The 25,462-nt window shown below is 45.1% G+C and overlaps 1 protein-coding gene across 1 annotated transcript; it reads left to right on the top strand.

Moving 5' to 3' along the window:
- Positions 1–20,267, top strand: LOC142184647 (semaphorin-3F-like). Its single transcript, XM_075259670.1, has 15 exons — positions 1–85; positions 1,131–1,250; positions 1,849–1,942; positions 2,022–2,141; positions 2,402–2,541; positions 2,624–2,738; positions 5,290–5,359; positions 5,599–5,743; positions 8,951–9,173; positions 9,259–9,347; positions 10,532–10,573; positions 10,776–10,939; positions 11,646–11,713; positions 11,816–11,949; positions 19,520–20,267. Exons 1-15 carry the CDS (start codon positions 65–67, stop codon positions 19,763–19,765), a joined length of 1,791 nt encoding a protein of 596 aa, XP_075115771.1. The 5' UTR covers positions 1–64; the 3' UTR covers positions 19,766–20,267.
- The last annotated feature ends 5,195 nt before the right edge of the window (positions 20,268–25,462 follow it).

The raw sequence follows: 25,462 nt of genomic DNA, 5'->3' as shown, positions 1-25,462 counted from the left end.
TGTTCTCTTTCCTCACTGTCAGATTCATTGGCCCGCTGCCCCAAGTCGGCAGAAGGAATGTCTCATGGCTGGGAGAGGACGTGCAGTGAGTATACTAGTCTGCCCTTATTTATAATGCATGTTGTACACAAGTGCCCATTGCACACGCACACTGCTGCCTCACATTACTATGTGTAATTCTTTCTGATGTTTAGGTTTATGTTATTTAGGAGGCCAGTTGTATCCACTTTAAAGATCTATTAAAGTCCAAATAGGCTCTCAGTGTAAGTCCGATGAGTCTTGCTGCAATATATCTCATGGAAAAAACATGTCCAGGGCATCTGAGAAGTGATACTGTGCAGCGAGGAGCAATATAAATGTAGAGCACAAGATCATGGAATATAAAAGTAATGCATCTCTCTGCAACTTGATGGATAGTTTACTACATCACTGTGGGACATTTTGGGGCAGTGATCCAACCTCTCCCGCTGACTCTCTGGCCCTTTACTTCACTATTGATCAGTAAAAATTGGCCAAATGCAATGGAAGGGGTTTATTTAGCTAAAGTTGCCACTTGTGTCAAATAATGACGTACACAACTTGCCCTTATTTATTTATATGTTTTAAACACATTTTACACCTGACTTGACATAGCCCAACAAATTTGGTGGAAAAATTGCTTTAAAAATAAACACACCCAAACCATGATCTAAGGAAAAGTATAGAACTGTGGCCCGAGGGCCACATGCGGCCCGCCAAGCACTTCTGTCTGGCCCCGCCGACAACGCAGGCAGGCGTGCATTTATAATGAAGCTCCTGGGGAGCTCGGGCCAGGCCATGGAGCGCACTTCACTTTACCTATTGGAGGGCACCGCTCCCGATGTCTGTGCGACCTGCTCTGCCTCCGGCCCACTGTTTAAAAAGTTTGAGGACCCCTGGTATAGAACGTCTAGCAAGATGCTCAGACATACCGCGGCGTGCTCACTGTGTTAAATGTGCTGCATCTTCTGAATCTTATCTAGGTTTATATCTACATTTTGTAGAGGATTAGAAAATCTGCACCAGTAATTTTATATCTTTAGTCATTGTTTTTTTTTTATTACTTTGTATTCTGTCCTCTTCTTACCTCTCTTACCATATATATCCCATAGGATGAGTGCGCCAATTACCTCCGTGTCATTCAGCCACTGAACCGAACACATCTCTACGCCTGTGGGACTGGAGCTTATCAGCCTCAGTGCACCCTTATCTATCGGGGATGGAGGTCAGAGGTGAGAAATGGGACTAAAGTTCACTAAGGTGACTTCTCTGTTGGAGGAAGGTGATGTCACCCGTCTGCTAGCTCCATACATACAATCGATGCCTTCAGACTGAGTAGTTTTGAAGCAATTTTACTGGATCCTAGTGGCTGCCTCACAATAACTGCACTTTAGACTGTGTCCAGACTAGCATCATGTTTTTCTTGAAGGATGGATTTAATATGGTACCCACTGACTTATATGGGACTCCTTTATTGTGCAGAATCGTACACCAGACTACACAGTTCTGTCTGTCAGGGATGAAATGAACACAATCTGAATACCAATGTAAACAGAGTCTTACTCTTATACCTGTTTTATTTGCTTTGCTACTTTCAGAAGTTTCAGGCTTTGCTTTCAGTATAAGAATTGCAGCACCATCTAGTGATAAACAATGGTTACTGCAATGTAATGTAATGGAAAGATTCTGTACTTTGTGTCAGGTTTCTTTATACAACTACCAATTATTGAGGGATTTCATGAAAGATGAAACACTGTGTCTCTGGTCTGCTTCCATCTTGTCCATGTTGACTCTAATGTCTACAGAAATGACTGTTCTTCTCTGTCCTAGGACTATGTATTCCGTATCATTTCTGGTTCTCATGAATCTGGAAAAGGGAGGTGCCCCTATGATCCTAAGCAAGAAAACATGGCCACCATTATTGGTGAGGGTTTGCACTTTTTCTGCAGCTCTCTAAGTTTACACAACAGTTGGTATAACTTATATATTATTTTATACTACAGATGGGGTCCTGTATGCTGGGGTGCAAGTGGACTATATGGGGACAGACTCTGCCATTTTCCGCACAATGGGTCACAAACTTCCAATCCGAACAGAGCAGTACGACTCTCGCTGGCTGAATGGTAATATGTCAGTATTACAGACTTAACCCAAGAGCTGTGGTTACAAATGTGAGGGGGGTGTTGGTATTGCTGTTTTTAGAGAATGGTATTGCCTCAAGGAGATACCACCACGTGGATCTGTATAGAAGGATATGAATCCAGATGTTAAAAAGGAAATCTGTGCAAGTGCCACATACAATAGTGTATTCTGTTATATCTGCCAAGTTATACTTGCATTGTCTGAACTTTCCCTTATACACAATCCTATTCTTCTTTTACAGACCCCGTATTTGTGGGATCACTGGTGGTGTCTGAGAGCAGCTTCAAAGAGGACGACAAACTCTATATCTTATTCCGAGAAAGGAGTCTAGAGGGGGAGAGCGGCCCGGCTATGGTGTCAAGGATTGCACGGATTTGCTTGGTGAGGACTAAAGATAAAGATCTTTAGTTTGTGTTGGTGTATGCTACATACTGCAGATCAATGACCGTATCACTTATTGCAGAATGATGAAGGAGGAATGCGTTCACTGGTCGGAAAATGGACATCCTTCCTCAAGGCAAGACTTGTCTGCTCAGTTATTGGCCCAGATGGAGTGGAGACATCATTTGATCAGCTACGTAAGTTATATTCTCTTCTGTTACCCCACACTAGCAGGCAGGAATAGTATAACGTACATATATAGTACTGTGTATCTCCAGTGCATTACCAGAGGTTAGATTCCCAGAATATGCCCTTAGGTTTATTTGAAAACCAGATATTAATCTAGAGGTAGCTACCTTCTAAAGGGAGAGACTAGGAGCAAGTTCTTCTTTTCCACCAATTAATTCTTATTTGCATATTCCTTACCCAAAATTCTTAGCAGGGCATGTGTCTTCTCTCCCTAATGTGAGACATTACCCCTAGAGGCCACAGCAAATTACATGGAGCTTTGATACTGTTGCCTGCACTGCAGGTGGATAAGAGAACTATGGTGTAGGGATCCATTGGTCATAATATTATAGAAGATCCTATTCTCATAGTGTTACTGTTGATATATGTCCATTACCACAATCTTTCTCCATCTACCGTTGGCTAGACTTTATCATGAGGGGGAGCCTGGACAACCCCTTTGACAGCTTAGCACTGTTCCACTGTTTAATTGAAATGGCACTTTCTATTAGAACATGAAAAGGCATCCACTAGTTTAAGATAGTGGTACCGTAACCCCTATGGCTCACCCTCTCTACACCCGAATGCAAGTACAGACAGTGGCAGTGAGTGAATGGATGGACGTACAGGATGTGGTTAACTCTTTAGAGGACTCAGTTACTGTTGACTTTTGTCACTTGTCATCACCCTGCAGACCAATTGTAGGGGACGGAGCTTTATTATAGGAGCTAATGGCCTTGGTGCTTATTAGGCCATGTCTGTGGTGTAGGCTTATACAGTAGTGTGCCTCTCAGTTCTACACTGACAGACAATAATGCTATTTTATTTTATTTATTGATTCTTTTCAAGCACTGTCCCATATAGGAGGGAACCAGCAAACAGGAGAACATATCAACTCTTTGCAGATATTGTCCTTAGTCAGATTCCAACCTAGGACTCCACGCTGCACGGCAACAGTGCAGAAAAATGGTGTAATATAGACTTATCTTTAAGGGGTTAAAAAATTTTAAAGGAGAGAATTTCAGTTACTCCTCAATATAATCTGTTAAATATCTCAAAACCATGAGAAGTAGAATTTACACTGACTTGAGAAATGTCATTACTGTGGTGGTAAGGTAGGTTACTGTACACACTGACAGCAGGTTACTCCTACGAGCACTTCCCATCTGTTCCATGTACAGCCGAGGTGACATTGCTGTGTGGTCACAGATACAGATATTCTTCATTAGCGCTTTGCCGTATACGTGTTGTGCTCTATTCACAGAACTTTCTCCCATCACAGCCGCCAATTAAGCCGCCGAGACAGACAAAATACAGATTTGTACTCAGTTTACCTCCTCCTTGCTATTTTGCTAGCTCCATCACTTCTGCTCTTTAATTGGCTGCTCAGTGATGGAAAGACGCTGGTGTGAATTAGGCCTAAGGGCTCGGAGCTGTGGAGAGACAAATGAGTGACGAGAACAGCTAAACAAAGATGCTACATAATGGTCGTGATCTGAAGCGCCAAATGTTACCAGTCTGAGGTCTCGTGGTTATCATTAGCCACGTTACATCTCTGTTCAGATGGTGATCTCATTGGAAAGTATTTCTAAGATCTATTATTTTCCAGTCTTTTTGTCAGACCCCACTGAGTACGCTGTGCTTAACCTAGCTGACATTTATACAGCGGGAAGGGGGAGGGGAGCAGGGGCTTATTTCATCTTTTACAAATGTTACTCCATGAAATAGTAATGAACTCCCCATGACGACACTTGAATCACCACAGACTTGGAACAGCTTTCTAATGTGTGTCAATGGACGTGCTCTGTTAGTGGTGCAGCGTGGATTACTGAAGGCCGGCTCCTTAGTAAAGAGGAGGGGGGATTACCGAAATATAGTCTAGCACGTCTGCTGACCAATGTGCAGTTTTGTTCTTGGCTGCTTCTTTTAGTTTTTAGCCATATGCATGTAACATCTGTAGCAGGAGATATACAAGACTGAGCAAAAGTTTTAGGCAGGTGCAGAACAAATTCTTCACAGTAAGATTGCTTTCAGAAATAGAAGGGTTAATGGATTATTTTTTGACACTTAACAACATGAAAAAAGAAAAATTTAAATACTATCAATATATGGTGTGACCTTTGCCCTTTTCCTTCCATCAAATCTTCTCGGTACTTGCAGACAGTTTTTGAAGGAACTCAGCAGGAAGGCTGTTCCCACCATCTTGGAGAACTAAGCACAGACCTTTGGTGGATGTAGGCTTACTCCAATCCTTCTGTCTTCTCATGTCATCCCAAACTCCTCCTCCAAAGGGCAAAGGTTACACCAAATATTGATGGGTATTAGGTTTCAGTACAAATAAAGCCTATGGGATTATTCACGTGAATGATATCTCAAAAAATAGGACGTATCCTTTCTGTGACCATTTTTCACAGATCATTCATACACTCGTATATAAGTATTGACAGATTATGTGCAAGAATCCAAAACCCGCTGATATTTCATCTGTCTATTTCTATCTCTCCTTATATCTTGCTATAGGTGATATTTTCATCCAGCAAACTCAGGACAAGCAGAATCCCCTGATTTATGGGGTGTTCACCACATTAGGGTGAGCATAGCCATCTTTCATGTTGCTCTGTCTCTTCTTTCCTCTGTGTGTTTATTCCCCATTTATACTGTATGTCTTATATTGTTCTGCCCTGCATGAAGACCAGTTTGCACTAGGCCTGTACTGGTGTATAATCTGTCCTTGTTGGCATAGTACACGGCCGTCTTGTAACCCCAGTGTGTGACTAGTCACCCTGCCGTGTGTTTCCTAATGTATCTGTCTCTGTGCGTGTCTCTTAGTTCCGTGTTCCGGGGCTCTGCCGTCTGTGTGTTCTCTCTTGCTGACGTCCGTGCAGTGTTTAATGGGCCATTCGCACACAAGGAGGGACATGGGTACCAGATGACTGCATATACAGGGAAAACACCCTATCCCCGGCCTGGAGCGGTGAGATATGTTATGTCAATATGAGAGCCAAAGTGACACAATGATGTGATAATATGTGATCAAAGAGTTAACAGGGTGTTACTGGGATATTGAGGATAAAGGGGTTTTTTTTGTTTGTTTTTTTTAATCTATCCATAGCTTAGAAATCTGATCGGGGTTTCCAGTAGTTGGACCTAGTAATCACGAGCATAGGCTTCCTCTAATACTTTGTGTGAATTAAGCAGTAGTGTACATGTGTGAGCACTGCTCCATTTGCTTCTGTGGGATTGATGGAGTTCTTTGCACTGAAGTAAATCTAGTAGTGGCCACACATGCACACTACTGCTGCATTCACACAAAAGACTCAGGGACCCTCTTCTCATGACTTGGGGATCACAGTGTCCACAGTCCTTATCTCCTGTCTCTCTAAAGCTTGTCACTGACTGTAGGTGAACTTCACTTAGTGGCCAAAAGTCACGGGAAGGCATGTCCCTGTGCCGGTTGTGTTGGATATGACGCTCAAACAGTGTGACGCAATGTGTGCGGCCTATGGCGCTAGTGTCGCCAGGATATCTGAGCAGTCTGATACAGACAGGTGTCTCGTGAACATGCCAGCACATCGTGAGTTAAGTGACTTTGAACGTGGAATGATAATCGATGCATGGGGCATAGCATTCTGGAGATTACTCAGGAATTTGGGTTTCCGAGGTCAACAGTGGGTGGACCTGCAATATTGCAGAGACAACGTTGGCAGCCACGTAAACCGGCGTATCGGTCGACCACGAGTGTTCAATGAATGGACATCACATCCTCAGAGTCGTACGGGGCTCTCGACAGTCTATTGTGGGTGAAATCGCCGCTGATTTGAATGTGGGGTGCCATGACCTCATTTCCACCAGGACTGTATGCCGAGAACTGCACCGCATAGGCTTCAACAGTCGGCACCCGACCCGTGTCACTTTTCTGACGCCACAACACAGAGCTCGAGGACTGGCATGGGCCCGCGTCCATCGTCATTGGACCATGGAACAGTGGTATGGAGCCGATGGGCGTGTGAAAGTGTGGCATATGCCCCATGAAGCCATAGATCCTGCATGCCAACAGGGACGTGTCTAGGTGGGAGGTGGATCTGTCATGGTCTGGGCCGTGTTCACATGGTCATAATTGGGCCCCATTGTCTGGGTGCAGGGATCAATGACTGGTGCTTGAAACGTGCAACTTATAGCAAACCATAAGTCTGGTGTTGGAGTTCCCTGATGGGGATTCTGTGTACCAACAGGACAATGCAACATGTCATCGCTCGTTGGTGGCATGGGACTGGCTTAATGAACACACCAGTGACCTCACAACCCTCGATTGACCTGCTCGCTCGCCTGACCTCAATCCCATAGAGCATTTATGGGATGTTGTGGATACCAATGTCCGCTTCATGGACCCAGCGCCAACTACACAGGACCAATTGTGGGCTGCAGTGCAGACTACGTGGATCAATATCCCTCCAGAACTTCCAACACCTCGTGGAGTCCATGGCTCGTCGTCTTGCTGCAGTTATCAGGGCTTGCTGAGGGGCGACCCGCTATTAACAGCACATCCGGTACCTTCCCATGTCTTTTGGGCACTGAGTGTATTAGGAATACATGAGGGGACTAGGGCTTATACCCCGTAACTGTAACATTCAAGAAAACAGGGTTGAGTATCTTTAGACAATGTGTTACTATAGGTCTAGCTGTTACTTGCAGCCTACAGTAAATGTCCTCTGATTTTGTTATCTGAGAGAAGGACCACAGTTTTATGCTGTATGTTTCTAGTGGTCAGAGGTGTTTTTTTTTTTTTTTTTTTTTTTTTTATTATTATTATTATATAAAGTTCCAAATCCCTCCTTATGGACAGAGGTATATGGAAAAAATAGCCAGATACCTGCGTGCACCACTATGAGAACGTAGGGCGCTTTCTGCATATGGAGTTTAATGTATGTGACAGTAAGCTCCTTGGCTCCCTCTAGTGGTGGACAGGTTTTTGTATAACTGTACAGCAAACATTTAGAGCTCTGTGTAAGAAGACTAAAGCTCTAACCAATATAAAGATATATGTTGTTGCCATAGAATGTGATGTTAAAAAGTGGAGATTTACTTAAGATACAAACTCCACAACCAGACTAGTAGAACTATGGCATCTGTGATGGCCCACACTGGTCTGAACCCCCTGAGGCTTAGGGCACAGTATTCACAACCTAGAAAACTATGGCTGATGATGCGTCACCTGTAGTGCTGATCTCCCACCTAAGCTTAAAAGGGGTATTCCCACCTTATAAAGTGAAGATTTTTTTGGCACTTCGTGAGCAGTAGTGTATGTGGTCTCTGAGAACAGGGGCGTTCTGGCTGTAATTTAATACTGTGCCAATTGCTTAGTTTTACCTTAGTAGCGGTGCCACAGCTAAGTGTCCAGGAGTGCAGCAGGGAAACGTACAAGTGGACACATCACTAAATCAGAGATGAAGTCACTTCATTCTTAGATGTGAACTCACAGATCCCATCACCCCAGCCCCGCAGATAGATAGGTTAGTGTCACCAGAGCCCAGCACATCATCCAGCCAATAGATGGGTTAGGGTCACCAGAACCCAGCCCTGCACATAGCTCAGGGTTTCCTGAATCAAACAATGTTTTCCCCTTGTGAATTGCTGCAAGATATTGATGTTTTTGTTACTATGCAGATGAGTATTTGGAGCAATGAGGCCATCATCATTAATCCAAGGAGGTAACGGTCAACACACTTATTGCTCCAAAGAGCTCATTTGCATATTAAAAAGCATGATATCTCTGCAACAGAGGCAGCAATTCACAAGGGAAAATACTATTTCATTCAGGTGACCCTAAGCTATCTGTCTGTGGGGCTGGGGTGATATGCTGGGGACTGTAACCTATCTATCCTCGGGCAGGGCTGATGACAGACTGTAAGAGCTATTCCCATCTTCTTTTGTAGCATGTTCCCAGTACCCTCAAAGCCTAATTTACACTGGCCATTTTCACCATAGAAATGAATGCAAAGGGGGTACTTGAAAATCAATCCACCTTTTTCTTTACCTCTATGGGAAAGCAGCTCTCCCTGTGTTCTCTTGTGTCACCCTAATAATTCTGGGCTATGTTTATTATTGGGTCCTCTTTACTGTTGTTTGTTTGTTTTCTGTGCTCACGTGTCTCTATTGTATTTCATTGTGATGTATTTTGCAGTGTGCAGGTGGATTTTCTGTTACCGGCATCCACTCCAGTAAGCTTTTTGGGGAAGATGTGCTGAGATTTGTACGCACACACCCCCTCATGTATACCTCAGTGTACCCTGTGAACCGGAGGCCCCTTCTCCTGCTCTCTGATGCCTCATACACATATACTAGTATTGCTGTGGACACTGTGCCTGCTGCTGATGGGGAATACACAGTGCTGTTTTTGGGCACAGGTAAGTGAACCCTATCCCTTTGTAACCGTCTTCCAGGTGGTGTAATGGAGCGGTGCAGTTAATCATTTCGCTCCTATCTCTTCAGATCGTGGTACAGTGCAGAAGGTGATGATTCTGCCAAAAGGGCCTGAGGAGACTGAAGGGATCACACTAGAAGAAGTGGAAGTTTTCAAAGTAAGACCCAAAATATTGGGTATCATGGGTTGTCTCTAGAAAACAGGACAACACTCAGTGTGTGAAACATTGTTATATTGCTATTATGTTTTAAATGACATCTAGAACGAAGCATCTGCTCCTACTTAGAGACTGTCAGCAAGCAGGCCACTTCCTGCTCATAGATCTTACTGTAGCTTTTATTTTTACCTTGTGTGATCATTCTGGACATCTTAACCAAATCATCTTGAGGCAGGATGAGGAGTGATTGATGGACGGTATGCTTCTTACCACTTCCCCAGTCATTCAGATATGTCTGCTATGTGCCCAGGAGGGCTAACAAACCAAGGCTCTCTCCTCTAAAAGCAAAACAGGATTGCCACTCGCCACCCAGCAGCAATAACATCAGGATCACCCATACTTTCATCAGCAGGATTCCTACCAGCCCCCCTTGAAGGGGTTGGCCACTTTCAGACCAATATTGACAAACAAATGTACAATAAAAAGATATACAATTTTCCAATATACTTTCTGTATCAATTCCTCAGGTTTTCTAGATCTCTGCTCACTGTTATTCATTCTGTTACTTCTAGAGGATAAAACTCTGACCATGGTCATGTGATTTACGGTCCATGGTCATGTGATCAGCACAGGTGCTGCTCGTTATAGTCACATCACAGTAATCAGACATCTGTCTGGTAATCAGTTGTACACCTGTGTGCTCATCACATGACCATGGACCGTAAATCACATGACCATGGTCAGAGTGTTATCCTCTAGAAATAACAGAATGAATGACAGCAAGTCGAAATCTAGAAAACCGAGAGGAACTGATACAGAAAGTATATTGGAAAATTGTATATCTTTTTATTGTACATTTGTTTGTCAATATTGGTCTGAAAGTGGCCAACCCCTTTAAAATGTTATACCATGAGCTCACCTCCCACAGTTCTATATATGAGCCGCCATAGGTAGCTCCCCTGTATCTCTCTACTAATAGAAACGTATGGGGCACATACAGCCCTGTCCGTGTGTGGTGGCTGATCTGTGCTTTCTCTGCTCAGCAGGATTGGTCTTTATTCAGCCCTTGCTTACTGTCACATGCATAAGACATGTTTAGTAGTATGTGATCATAGACAAGGTCTCTTTAAGGATCTGTTTACTATGTACATTAAGCTAATTCATTCTCTCTTTGCCATGCACAGGTACCATCCACTATTAAAAACATCAAAATCTCTTCTAAGAGGGTAAGCAACTTACTGTCCTGTATCAAGTTAGGCACTTTTCTCTTACTTGCAAGAAGTTCATTTCTGACACACAACCTGCCACATGGCCATACCATGATCAGCTTAGCAGTAATAGTGACTAGCCAGGCTGTATCACCAATAATGTGGAACTAGGAAAATAACATGAACACAAGTGCCATTTGCTGTTTTTTCTTCATTGCAGCATCAGTTGTACGTCTCTTCAGATGTGGGGGTGACGCAGCTCTCTCTCCATCGTTGTGCGGTCTATGGGAAGACGTGTGCAGACTGCTGTCTCTCCAGGGACCCTTATTGTGCCTGGGACGGGAGTGCAAATGCTTGTGCACGTTACACCCCATCACCCGTGAGGTAAGCTTAGCAATACACTTGTCTGATGTTTGAATGGGGAATTTCTGTGATGGTAAATGATAGGCTACCACAAGGATACACCATCACTCACTGATCATGGAGGTGGGGTGGGGTCTGACTGCTGTGACTTTCACTCAATGAAGGGGCAGCAGCAATAATTTCAGGGTTCTTCTTATCTCCACCATTTTGAGGTGGATGAAGTTACAGAGACAACCAGATTCAACTGTTTCAGGGCCCAAAAATTTAAAGGCGTATGCTGTCCCCCAAGTGCATTTTTCATTCGGCCACTTTAAATAGCTGATTAGCAGGGGGCCCAGACAGCCTCCTGATCTCCAATAGATGAGTTATCCCATTCAATTAAAAATGCCTGTGCTATGCCAGTTCTGTAACTTTTATTCACTTCTATGAGGGTTGTGTGTGGCTGTTTCTCCAACACCAGACAGGAGCCGCAGCCTCGTGTGGCTGATATGACAAGACTATTTCACACAGCGCCACCTGCTGGACAGGGACCTACAATTCTGCTGAAGTGTTGTAGTGATATCCTAAATGATGAGAATCTCTCTTTCAGGTGCCTGTGATGTAAAGTTATTGCAGTGCTATATAGAATGGCACATCTGAAACTTATCCATAGAACAGGCTGGTGTTGGCCACTGATTACATTATAAAAACTGTAATGATGACATAACGATCCCCTTGTTATTCACAGGCGGAATCGGCGACAGGATGTTAAGCACGGTGACCCTATGCGCCAGTGCAGAGGCTATAACATGCAAGGTACGTTCTCTGTGTTAACATGAAGATTTGTCCCCAAAATTTCTTTGCCTTCATATTTTCTAAATCACTTCATGGAATCTGTCTATTATTTTTGATTTCCAGTGGATCGAGGGGTGTCAGAGAAATTGCAGATAGGGGTCGAAGGAGGAACAGTATTTCTTCAGTGTGATACAAACTCCCCCCTTGAGAGCATCACGTGGTTACTGCAGAGAGACGGGACCCAGCATCGAAAGGAGGTAAGAACATCAGTGCTCAGCTCCAGTATCTCTGCTGCTGAGGATAGATGTGTTAATCGTTGATTATGATGATAATCTGTTTTCTCTTAGTCCTAACAGCAGCACAGTGCAAGGTATTTCTGCCCCGTGTGCTGGTAGGACAGGCAGAATTTCTAATTAACATAAAATATGCATGACGCAACCCTATAAGGGGGCACAGAGACCTCCCCCCCTTGTGTTAGTACAAAAGTAAATCACAGAAAATTCTTAGTGAGGGAAGCTTGTGCTTACGTCCTACCAGCAGCACAATGCGGGGATGTAGTAAGTAATTGCCTTAGGGAGGGTTTCCTCGCCTTACTGAATCCAATACGGAACACCCAAAGGCAGTTGCCTCTGATCTACGAGAGTTTAACCTGTATTGTTTTACAAACATGAGGTGAGAAGACCAGAGACAGAGCCCGCATCTCAGTCCAGGACGTAGATACAGCCCTGGTGGAATGGGCTTTTAGAAATTCAGGGGGTGGTAAACCCTGAGCTGAAAAGGAGATTCTGATGGCCTCCTTGACCCATCTAGAAATGGTAGGCTTCGAGGCTTTCAGACCCCTGAGCCTACCATACATATTAATAAGGAGGTTTTCCGATCTCCTGAAGGAGCACGGGCTATATAAGTGTGAAGGCACCTTAACATATCTAAAGAATGGAGCTTCTCTTCCTCCACAGAGGAAGGAGATGGAAAGAAAACCAGCAAGGAAACCAACTGGTTGATGTTAGTGGAAGATGGTACCTTGGGATTAAACCCCAGAAGAAATCTGAGTTGAACTCTGTCCTCGAAGATATATAGGGCTCTTCAGAAGAAAAGGCCTGAAGCGCACTCACCCTCTTAGCAGAGGTGATTTCCAAGGGAAAAGTGGTCTTAAACGTCAAAAATTTCAGATCCACCTCCTGCAATGGGTCAAAGGGAAAAAGCTTAGATCCACCTCCTCCAATGGCTCAAACCACAAAGAGCAGAAAGGACAGAGGCCAGATCCCACAGTGGAACCTGGGTAGAACACATCGGTCTAAGTCTCACGGCCCCTTTAAGAAAATTACTCACTAGGGAGAGTTGAGACAAACATCTCTCCAAACAGGCGGACAAAGCAGCAACCTGCACTTTAAGAGTGGTCAGAGAAAAGCCCTTATCCAAACCGCCCTGAAAGAAAGGTTGAGCTTCCTCAGATCTTAGCACTTCTGAGCTCCTTGAGAAACCAGATTCTGGGTTGTGGGAAGCCTCCAATAAGTCCTTTGACACATGAGCTGGGCAAACCAAGACCTCTTTGGCCAGAATGGAATAATGGCTATCACAGAGAATTGGTCTTGTCTGACTTTCATCAATACCCTTGGTATCATGGAAAGAGGAGGGAAGATGTATGCCAGTCTGAACCTCCAAGGAATGGACAGGGCATCCACTGTCAAGGTATTGTCCTCCTGGTAAAGTGAGCAGAACATCTCCACCTTGGCGTTGAGTCTGATTGCCATGAGGTCCACTTCTGGGAGACCCCACTTAAGGGTGATCTGTTGGAAAAACCTCTGGATTGAGGGACCATTCGACTGATTCGCTACTATGTTCAGAGAGCCCTTGATGTGAACTGTGGATAGGTGGGACAGGTTCTTTTCTGCCCACAAGAAAATCAAGTTCACCTCTTTGAGGAGAGATAGGGAACTGGTTCCTCCTTGTTTGTTCATATGTTTTCCCGAAAGTAGGTCACTACCCGAAAGTAAGGCATGTTTTTTTTTTTCCGTAGCATTGCCTAATATAAGGCACCCCCGAAAATAAGGCGTGCCAAAAAAAATCAGGCTGCCTCTGCTGTGGAATCCGCTGTTCACTCTCCCAGCTCATCCAAGAGGCAGAGGCAGCAGCCGGCTTTCCTGTGCACACGGAACACAGTGCACAGCATCCAGCCGGCTGCAATGCCAATGAAGTGAGGCTCTCCGGCGTAACCACTGGAAGCCTCACTAAGCCCCGCCCATCACTTCCGGTGCTGGGATGAACAGCAGCACCAGCGCTGCTACGAAGATGGGGAAAATAAGTAGCATACCTCCCCCCACACATACACACACTACCTACAACCGGCAGTCATGCCGGCACTCCACTAAGGAAGTGCTGGTTGTCATGAGACGTCTCCTGAAAATAAGACAGGTCCTATATTTAGGATGACAGTTTAATATAAGACACTGTCTTATTTTCGAGGAAACACGGTACATGACCCTACCGGGAGAGAGACCGATTCCAAGACCTCAGAATCTCGGACTGGAAGTTGTATATGCTATAAAGCCCATGGGACCGCCATGGCCGAGGATGACATTAGGCCCAGGACTCTCATTGCAGTCCTGATAGATACCCAGCGGGTCTTGAACAGATATCGAGTGGCTACCATTATCCTTCCTTTCTTGGAAGGGTTAAGGAGATCTGCATTCGGTCTGAATCTAGGAGGAATCCTAGAAACTTCTTCTGGGTAGGCACTACCTCTGACTTCTCCCAATTTATCAGCCGTCCCAGATGTTGAAGTAAGGAGATGGCTAACTGAAGGTGCTGGAGAAGATCTGATACTGACTGAGCTTTTATAAGCCATTTGTCAAGATAGGGAACGACAACCAGGCCTTGTAACCTGAGGGCGGCAGTGACTGTAGCCACCACCTTGGCGAAAGTGTGTGGGGATTGAAGAAATGCCGAATAGAAGAGCGGTAAACTAAGAATACTCCCTGTGACCGGAAATTATTACAGCAATCCTGAGAAACTTTCTGTGAGGCCGGTAAATAACCACATGCAAATAGGCATCCTTTAAATCCAAGATGACGAGGACCTCGCCTTGTTGGAGAAAGGATGTTACAGACTTTATGGATTCAGTTTGAAATAATACTTTTCCTTTATGAACTGGTTTAGGTATCTTAGGTCTATAATCATCCTCCAGTCCCCTGATGGTTTTGGCACCAGGAAGACTGAAGAATAAACCTCCATATCTTGTTTCAGAAGGGTAATCCTTTCCAGGGCCTCCTTTTTTATGTAGTCCAGAATGGTACGGGTCACAGTAAAGCGATCCCGAGGAAGATGGCAGAATTCAATGTCATATACCCTCTCCACCACCTGCAAGACTCAAGGATCTTGAATGTTTGTTTTTCTTCCAAACAAAGAAAATGGGAGAGGCGACTTCCCCAACAAGAAAATCGGTCACAGGAAGCAACCGCCTGTCAAAAACTGGGCATTTTTTTCTGTTTTCTTCTTTGGGAATCTACACCCAAAACCTCTGGAATGGAATCTAAGGTGCCTTTAACATTGGGATCTAGACTGGGTCTGATAGCCATGACCCCGAGCAGAAGGTCTACATCTAGCCCTAAAGGACTCTGGTAAATCTTTACCCTTTCTGTCAGCCCTTCCATCAAATCATCAAGGCCTCTACCAAACCCCTTCCGTGGTTCAAAGGGAAGAGAACACAAGGCAAACTTCGAGGCGTTGGATTTTGCAGCCAGCCTAACCTGTTGCTGGGATGCCTCAACTAATTAGTCGGCTGCCAGAAAGATGGAACTCAGGGAGGACAGCGGATCATCTCTGGACACTTCAGAGTAGAGGGCTCCCCACTGGGGACGCCCATGACACAAACGGCAACAGGACCACTCATAACCTACAGATTTAAGAGGGAACAGCTGAGGGATCAAATAATGGAGGAAACTGTCAAAAATGATAGAACCTCAGACGGGCTCACATCAGGAAGCGGCATGTTGCAATCTGCATAAGACAAATGCTTACGCTTAAAGCTCGATTTATCCTCCTAAAATCGCCATCAGCGCCTGAAGTAGACGACAACACCTATGGAAAACCCAGTTTTTAGCAAATGCGTGGCTGAATATTAAAGACCTTGAAGAAGTACCTTAATGAAACGCTGACAAGACACAGTGCTAGTAGTAGTAGCAGCAGCAGCACTGGTAATGCAGACAACTTGTCAAATGCTCAAGCCCAACCTTGAAAAGGCCAAGTAAGGCACAGGGAGGAGGAAGAGGCAGGCTTTTATTCAAACCGCATCCAAACTAAAGAATCCCTTCAAAACCTGTGTAAAACTGCCATAAGCAAACAGCCACATCGCACCTCCCCCTCCCAAACACACAAGGGGCTTAAGGCCCCAGAAATAAAATCAAGCCTAAAAAAACTATTTTTGCGGCTGCACGATTCGCGCTACCGGAAGAATGCCGCTGAAAGTCGGCCTCGCTACCATACTTCGGCTTCCCCAGAACCCACTAGAAAGATTCTGGGTCTAGAGGGAGCCAAGCGCTTGCCTCCGATCAACTGAAAAGAATTGCAGACACTCCCCCTCGGGGAAGCGCCGCAGCAGACCTCTCGCAAGTGAGTGGGAGAGATTATACTGCCAGGAGACCACGCACCTGATGGCATCCACGCGAATACTGGCACCTAAAGGGCAGCCCACCACCGAAACAGAAGCAGTGTGAAGAGGACCAGACCCCCGGACCAGAACACTAGAAAAAAGGTAGGATTAAGGGCAGCTGGGCCACAAGTCCCACTGCCCACCTAAGCACATTTCTCTTTTCCTTCTAGGAAAGAAAGAAAAGAAGGGAAAAGAAGAGAAGAAGGAAGAAAAGACAAGAGACTGAAAAAACAGCCCATAAGGTAAGAAAAATTGTATAGGAGGGCAAACAGACCTCCACCACCTGTCCCACCATCACAGGACAGAAGAAACCACAAAGGGGGGAGGTCTCAGTGACCTCTTATAGGGTTGTGTCATGCATATTGTATGTTCATTAAAACTTCTGCCTGTCCTACCAGCACACGGGCAGAAATACCCCGCATTGTGCTGTACGATGTAAGGGAAACAAATCTTACAGCAGCCATTATGCCAGCCCCTAAAGTAATAGCTTCCTGATCAACCACCTGGGAAGAAACTGCAGCGGCAAAATCCTATTTCCTATCTACATTTGCACTTTTAGCTGATGCTCAGCAACCACCATTGTTAGGCTGTTATACTAGTAACAGATTCATGGCGTCATCCTGCTGAGATCAGCTGTCAGTGCGGGACTAGCTCATACACATCACAGTACAGTTCTATGGGGGAAGTAGTGTGTACAGGTAGGGGCCAGAATGGCGGGTGCAGCTCTAGGGCATAACTAAGCAGAAGGCGATTCATAGATGATATTATTCTGGAGCGGACCAGCTTCCTATTATGTTCTGCTGCAGTACATTATGGTACGATGAACGTGCTAGTGGGATTATACACCTTGAGCAATATGTAGACTAAGAACCTGATATTATTTCTTGTACGTTTTACTGAAAAGCACTGATTAATGTAGAATACTGGATGTGCAGGCCTTAGCTTATTAAAGTTTGTCATTTATCCATCGAGATATCTGCCATGTCAAGGAGACTGTCCCATCAGGTAGGGAGTATCTCTACCTATAGTCAGGGGCTGTCAGATCATCCCAACACTTTCTCATCAGTGATTGACAGCTATCTCTGTATGTACAGTCATGGGGGCGGTCCTATTAGTGATGGCCACTCTTTCTGTAGGCAGTCATGGAGGAGAGGCCATCAATGACTAATAAATAATGGACGTGATCTGACAACCTCCCCTCTGACCTGGTCACCTGACCATGGTGCCAAGCTGATGAGGAGATTATATAAAGGACAAATGACAGGATCCCGCAGACCTATCACATTATTAAATATTAATCTGCTACCACAGCAGTCTGCTTTCCCTGGGATCTGGCGTGCAGGAGCGCCTTATTCATGAAGTGTATGCCTTTTAGACTCAAGACCCATGTTGCTGGAAAAAACTCTTTGAAAATCACAGAATGTCCCTTATACTAGTGGAAACGCTGTAGGTATAATAAGGAAAGAAAATCTGCTGCAGATAGCACAATGTGTTTCCACTGTGCCCTGACAATATCTTTTTGTATGCCAGCAGCCAGTACACCAGGGGATTCCAGCTTAATGCTTACTAGTATACAGAAACACAGAACCTTGGCCTTCTATCACTTAGGATCAGAACAACAGACTGAGCACTAATATGATGCAGGCAGAAGGAGCACATTGTATCTGCTTGTAAGGATGGAGGCCGCCTTCAGTCTTGTTTTTTTTTAAAGTGGTTGTCCAGGAGAAGTTGGACTTGCCAAGGAAAGGTGGGGAGAAGAAAAAAAAAATTTTTTTTCTTTCACACTAGCCCATCTCCAATGTCTCCTGCCAGAAGTTCTTGCTGCAGGTGACCGCCAAGACTAAGCAGCAGCTTGAGGAAAGAAACCAATGACGATGGTTCCTTTTAACTTTGTTGCTGTGATCCGCCATAGGATCAGAACAGACTGAAATTAAAGGGGTTATTTACTTCATCCTGGGGATGCAGATGATGTACCCTGTGAGGTCATGTGATCTGAGGCATCATCGCTCCACCCGCTCCCTCTCAGGTAATTTAATACCTGTGCTATGGGGGCTGTGATTACTATAGTCAGTCAATCCCAATAACACAGGTAACCTGTGAGATTGGGGTAGAGCAACCCAATGACATTGCCAGGATCGCCAGGACATTTGTCAGCTGGTGTAGAGTTGAACGGCGGATAGCCATGTTATCTCCCACTAGGCCCTGCCCTAGCAGCTTTTTCAGAAGAGATGTGACAAAAGTTCCAACATTTATGGCATATCCACAGGGAATAGGCAGTGTTTTTTTGTGTTTGCTGGGGTTCCTAGGGGACAAACCCCCACTGACCTAACAGTAATTGTACATCCCCTGTGGAGGAGGAAGAGAAAGGGGTGTAGCATTAACCCCAGTTGTTTTACAGCATAGCCATACCTCTGGCCATGGAGTCAAAAGGCAATTTTCCCACAGCAGCAGCAGCAGCATGGCCCCATTCAAGCTAAACAGGTTGCAGCTTTCCGCCAGCACTGCATTCCCCTCATTCTCAGGATTGGTGAGGGTCTCGGAGGTCAGACCTCCCAGAAATCAGTGATGGCATACCCGGACTATTAACTGGCTGCTGCATCTGTCTGTACGTACCAACAGCTGTCACCTATAGGAGGGGGACATAGGACAGACTGGTAGCTATGAGCACAAGCTGTTCTACAGTCAGCTCAGTATTTGTGCTGTCGCCATTGTATTATATACAAGGCCATACCTGATGCAGTGTATACGGTATAAGGAAGCTCTCATGGTACTAGATGTATTATACTCAAGCTGTCTTCTTTTTACCTTCTGTCCCATGTATATAATGTGATGTTTACATTACTCCTGTTCATTCCAATGGCAGTCAGTAGCAGATTCTATCCTTTAGTTCAAGTCAAAGAGCAACAGCCCCATCTTCAGTAGGATTCCAAAGCCCATTGAAATTAATAGAAAGCAGGGGAAGAAGGAACCACAACAGCTTATTCCTGCCTCTCACTCATGTTAGGGGGCTTTGCAAGGCAGTCATGATGCAAAGAATCCGTGAGGGGTGGGTAGAGAATCTGCATGTAAAGGCCTCTTAGCATGTATTTTGTAGGCACCATACAGCAACAACTGGCTGTAACTACACATGGCTGTATATGGGAGCCAAACACTTCAGTAATAATCTGTTTACTTACCAGGTGCGTCTTCACGCCATGGAAGGAGGCGCCATTCTACGCTCTGTACAAATAAATGACGCGGGCCTCTACACCTGTCTGGGCACAGAAAATGGCTTCCGCCGTGCACGTGGCAAAATAAGACTAAGTGTTCTACCCCGTGAAATGCTGGAAAAACTGAGCGCTGCCCCTACTATGCTTCCACTACAAGCACAATGTCCACCGACCCGCAGCCGGCAGAAATCAAGAACACAAATGGAGAGGAACTGAAGCAGTTACTGTATGGACAACCCCTCCAGAGCGAGCTGGCCAACACAGATCCAGACCCACTTTTTCAACATGAGACTCCAACTACTGCGAGACTGTGGGGGTAGCACCTACCCAGCCACGTAGCAGCCATGCTGGCTAGGGAGCAGATGAGTATTGGTTTGTGTAGGGTGAGAGGTGTTAGTGGTAGTCAGACATTCCAGAGCGATACTTTGTATAGAGACGTGTGTGCGTGCGGATGTAGTGAGTGTACGTATTCCTATTTATCACAGACACTGGATGACAGATTTCTTGTTTTAACCTGTGAGCAGCTGCCACCTTGTGTACCATCCTCGGCCTCTAGGGCTCTCCCCCTCCATGTATCAGATTTCCTGCACAAGAGACTGAGTTGCACCACATTGAACTGGACAGATGCCAGGCGACTGCTGGCCCTCCTGTAACTAGCAATATCAGAGTCACAAACTGAAGGCCGAAATTAAAGCTATTTTGTATCTGTTCCTTGTTATTGTATTTTCAGTGTACCCAGGAGCGCCCCCTCCAGGTCTGTCTCACATTTTATATATTTGTTATTTTGTGCCAATATCTTGGCTGTATAGGTTTCACTTTTAAGGGTGGGAAGACGAAAGAAGGTTAAACCATTTAGAATAGGACTGGAAAGTGGTGGAAAATGTTCTGGCAATGAATCCATGTCGGCCGCCTGTTATATAGATTAGAGACTGTATTCACACACGATCATTGTGCAGGCTGCATTTCCTGTGCCTGAAACAATGCGCTGTAGCGAGTAGCCTGACTGCCATACTAACCTGACCACATGGGTGCGCCCTGCATCAGAACCCCAAATATAAAGGAATAGTACAAGTGAACAGAAATATTTGCTTCCTACCAGGCTCAGTTATGTTTTACATTAGGGGAGGGGGGAGGAGGCAGACTATTAGCTACAACTGCTACACTGGCTATGACAGCGCTTTGTTCACTGTTGTATCTTCAAGGTAAGACTCAACTCAGTGCAGATAATAAGTCATATTACAAAGTTTCTTATATTCAGTAATGCAAAATGTTTTTACCATTAGAGGTACACGTTACATTCTGCTAGATGAGACTGATGTGCGAATATGACCTTACTGATTACATGAAACCAAATCCTGCTCCGTCTTCAGTATGACAATAGTAAGCTTCTATACTGAGGCCAGATGCCTGCAGCATGTGCAGAAAGACAATAACTGAGTGTCTTTTTTTTGTTTTAAAAAAACAGACCTCCAACAATAATGTGAACATGCCCCAAGCAGTCTTATTGACTCTCCTAGTCAGCACACCAGATGGCTGAGGCTCTGTTCACATTCAAGGTTCCATCAGGATTTTTTCTCTATTTAAAGGGCAAGTTCACACAGGGTTTTTTGGTCAGGATTTTGAGGTCGTATCCGCCATTGAAATCAATGGGAACCGGTCAGTTCTTTTTTCTGGGAGCCGGAACAAAACAATAAGAAGCGACCTGCTCATTCTTTCAGGCAGATTCGCCATCGTGACATTGGCCTGAAGACATTCTCTCCCGCCTCGGTCCATTCATTTGGGTCTAATCCTGAGCGGAGTACGCGACCGAAGACCATTGTGATGCACCCGCATCCACTCGCAGCTACCCATATTTTGGTCCAGAAACTGAGGCGGCCTCCACTTCAGGTTCCGGACCAAAAAACCCAATGTGAACTTACCCTCAAATGGATATATACCAGTAAATAAACAAAAAAACAAACCTGTAGCATTAGATAGGATCCATCATCACATTATGACTTTAGTTATAAACTGGTGCCACAACACAGGTGTGAACTAAACCTTACATGGTCATCCACTTCATATCTGCACATACAATATAAGTCTATACTAACTAAACAGTCAAAAGCTCCATATCCCTATACAGTAAAGCTCCCTCTAGTTCAGGGATAGGGAACGTACGGCTCTCCAGCTGTTGCAAAACTACAACTCCCAGCGTGCATACTGGCTCTGCTGTTCTTGGAGCTCCCAAGGACGTGAATGGAGCATGATGGGAGTTGTAGTTTCACAGCAGCTGGGGAGCCGAAGGTTCCCTACCCAGTGCCGCACCTCCCATGAGGCGACCTGAAGCGACCGCTTCAGGCGGCGCTATGCCAGGGCCACGGGGAGGGCGGCATTTTTGCTGACCTAAGCCAGTCCAGGACAAGCTGTCCTGGACTGGCTTAGGGTCACCGTCACTGAGCGGTGGATTGGGGAGGTCGCTGGAGCAGCGCTGCTCCAGCGGCCGCCCCTCATGCTCAGGCAGAGAGCAGGTCCTCTCCGTTCCTGCTAAAGACGATCGCTCCGCCCCACCCCCTCCGCTCGTCCCCTCCTCCGGGGGTGGGGGGGGCGGCTTTCTGACGTCCGCTTCAGGCAGCAGAAAGCCATGGTTCACCCCTGTCCCTACCCCTGCTCTAGTTTCTGCTGCAGGAAGCATATTCTATAGTAAAGCCAATTTGTCGCCTACTTCATTCTGCGAAAGAATACACAGGGTATAGGGAATAAATTAACAAACTGTTAGGAGAGTCCCTATTAAAATGTAACTTTTGTTTCTTGTTAAAAAACGAAAGATCCCTACAAAATTACTAACTATGCTGGACATATGTTTTCATGTATAGGAGTTCCTTATAGGGTTAAGAGGTTAAATTGACCGTGGTGTTCAACCCTCACTTAAAACTTGTGAATTCACCATTTTCACTACATTCATGCAAAACCCTATACTTAAATCAGGTAACCCTTTTCATGTCCCCAGCACACTAATACCGTAACACTATGTCGTTTAGACAAGATTACATAATATATTATGACGGGACCATGAGGGTTGGCCCCGATATCGGTAGATCTCTTAAGTAACGGGGCCAACCCTCATGGTCCCGTGAACTACGGTTTTTACCGCACATCTATCGTGCGATTACGCTATATCAATGTACCTCCTGATGAACAGTTAGGGAAACGCGTCGAGGCATGTGTATCTTAGGATATATCGGGTGAGGGTATAGTATGTAGCAGCCTGGTCCTTTAGGATCGACAGGACTAGGAACAACAGCAATACAACTGGGACATTACTCACCACAATTGTTGCATTTATAATATTGTCTAAACGACATAGTGTTACGGTATTAGTGTGCTCGGGACATGAAAAGGGTTACCTGATTTAAGTATAGGGTTTTGCATGAATGTAGTGAAAGTGGTGAATTCACAAGTTTTAAGTGAGGGTTGAACACCACGGTCAATTTAACCTCTTAACCCTATAAGGAACTCCTATACATGAAAACATGTGTCCAGTATAGTTAGTAATTTTGTAGGGATCTTCGTTTTTTAACAAGAAACAATAAGAGTTACATTTTAATAGGGACTCTCCTAAAAGTTTGCTACTTCATTCTGCCCTGCGAGGTGACTAAATAAAGAGGTTTGTCAATTCATGATCCTGTGAAGTAGGTGACAGATGTGCTGCCTGCCACCACCACTAGAGGGCGCATACCACAGACCACATTCTACATTATTAGCTCTTCATAAACAGCAGAAAAAGATCTATTTCAGGAAACGTGATTATATCAGTGATGGGAATATTGTAACTAGATGTTACATATTTACTAATAATCTGTTGATTTTGGAGTCAGTAACTTTTTTCTTCAAATAGTTTATCCTTGACTACAGTAATGACTCCCTCTAGTGGAAGCTGCAGGCAGCCACAGAATATGAATAAAGCAAAACAGCTGCCAACCACTAGAGGGAGCTTACTCCATGCAAGCGAACAGGGATGTTATCCCTTTAAGTCAGGGCCACGTTAGAGCAGAATCGTAGATTTATGATTTAACGTGTACATTTACTATAACCTACCAATACAGGAGAGAAGCTGGTGCATGCTGGGTAATATAGATACACAGGAAACACCAGAGGAATCTTGTGCATTGGCCCCATTCTCACTAAGAATACCAGTGTACTAGAAACGTACTGCACAAGTGCCTTCTCCACACTCCATGTATGGTCAAGCAGAGAGCGCCACCTGCTATTAGACGCTTCCCTGACAATGAAGGTGGTTGGTGTATACCTCTGGTGAGCTCATTACCTGCCAGAAGCCTAGGGTATGTCCAAGAAGGTGGAGCTGGAAGAGACAGACGTCACAGGACAGTGCAGTAACACCGAGTCACCGGTACTTAGTGCCACCTCATCTCTAATATACAACTGCTATAAGATGGTATATCAGTTATGCCAGGTTCACAGTTATGCAAGTTTCCAGAATCAGGGCAGGAGATAGAAACCTGCAGGCATCTTTGAAAAGTGTACAGCCGTGAGCACCGGTGAGCGTTTTATGCTCTCTACGGTGAAACAGCTTTTTTTTAACCGTACACAAAGTTGGACATGCAGGACTTTGTGTCCAGTTTAAAAAAAATTGGTTTTGCCGCAGAGAATAAAACGCTCACGGCCAGACACTGTCAGGTTTCCGTCTTCTGCCTGCAGAAGACAGAAACCTGACAGATGGAGATCGGGCGCAGATATGAACAAGCCATTATTGCAAATCAGAAGAGTAGACGCTTTAGGATTGCTTTATGGCAGTCTTGGGGGCCGTCCTCATAGGTTCCCCACCAACCTGCAGCAGTAACATACAGCACACCCACAATTCGAGTCTGGCTACACTCTGCCACTTGGCCCCTGTACTCCGGTATTACAGGCTGCTGTACATGGAGCCTAGAGATCAGTCACATCCCAGCAAGCTACAGTATTGGGTGGGGGCATTTTTAAGGCTCCAAGTACTTCTAGGCCTGAAGTGGTTAAATATGGAAACAAACATATTTAGCAATGAAGTATCTGTAAGAGAGAGGTCCAAATTGGAGGCCAGATCGGGCCCTGTCACACATCTCATCTGGCAGCGCAGAGATCGGCGTTCAGATGCCATCTGTCAATGAAACCTCCTGCCAGACAACAAGCTCTGCTGGATCAGTGACTAGCCGCAGGGCATCAGCACTATTGGTGACATATACTTACCCTGATGTATGTATCCATAATGTGACTACAACCAATCCTACCACATAGACAATAAAGGTCATTTATCTGCCGCTACGTCTGTGGACTATTCACTGGTCATAGAAGCTCACAAAATAGCCAACTCCTTGGTAAGTGGTCACACAATGCAAAGAAAGCAGCGCTGCCACTCATGGCAACACCCAAGTCCTGTAAGATCATCTAATTGAATCCCTGTGCCCATGGCAAGTGACATGGTATCACAGCTCAGTTCCATTCAAATGGTGCTAAGCCGCAATACCCAGCACATCCACTGCAGCATGTACAGAGCTGTTCTTGGTAGTTTCTGTGTGGGTCAGAGGAGCCAGTCCCCTACTGATTAGAACAGGTCATCAACATACAGGTCCCAAAAAACCTCTTTAAGGCTAAGACATTGCAGCAGGTTTTTTGTTGCATTTTTTTTTTAGCCAAAACCAAGAATGGCTACAAATAGAATCAGAACTATATAGGAAGTCCTTATACTTCCACCTCCTGCTCAAAGCACTCCTGGCTTTGGCTCAAAAAACCACACCAAATAAAGTTGCACTTCCGCAATGTGGGGCCTTAGGTATGAAGTATATAAAGTGGCTCCCTCTAGTGGTAGCCATAGGTAGGACTTTATCTTTCCCTTGGGTAAGCACCTGACTTTCCCTGAAGCGACATCACATGCTACCT

Source organism: Leptodactylus fuscus, chromosome 11 (genome assembly GCF_031893055.1).
Source record: "Leptodactylus fuscus isolate aLepFus1 chromosome 11, aLepFus1.hap2, whole genome shotgun sequence".
NCBI classification, from domain to species: Eukaryota; Metazoa; Chordata; class Amphibia; order Anura; family Leptodactylidae; genus Leptodactylus; species Leptodactylus fuscus.
Note: the sequence above shows the minus strand (reverse complement) of the source record. Positions and strands in the feature narration are given on the sequence as shown.

Excerpts from the sequence above, each read along its gene's own strand:
- LOC142184647 (XM_075259670.1), top strand. The coding sequence starts at position 65 with ATGGCTGGGAGAGGACGTGCA. Across the intron at positions 86-1,130 it reads TGGCTGGGAGAGGACGTGCA|GATGAGTGCGCCAATTACCT; the intron begins GTGAGTATACTA and ends TATATCCCATAG. Across the intron at positions 10,940-11,645 it reads TACACCCCATCACCCGTGAG|GCGGAATCGGCGACAGGATG; the intron begins GTAAGCTTAGCA and ends TGTTATTCACAG.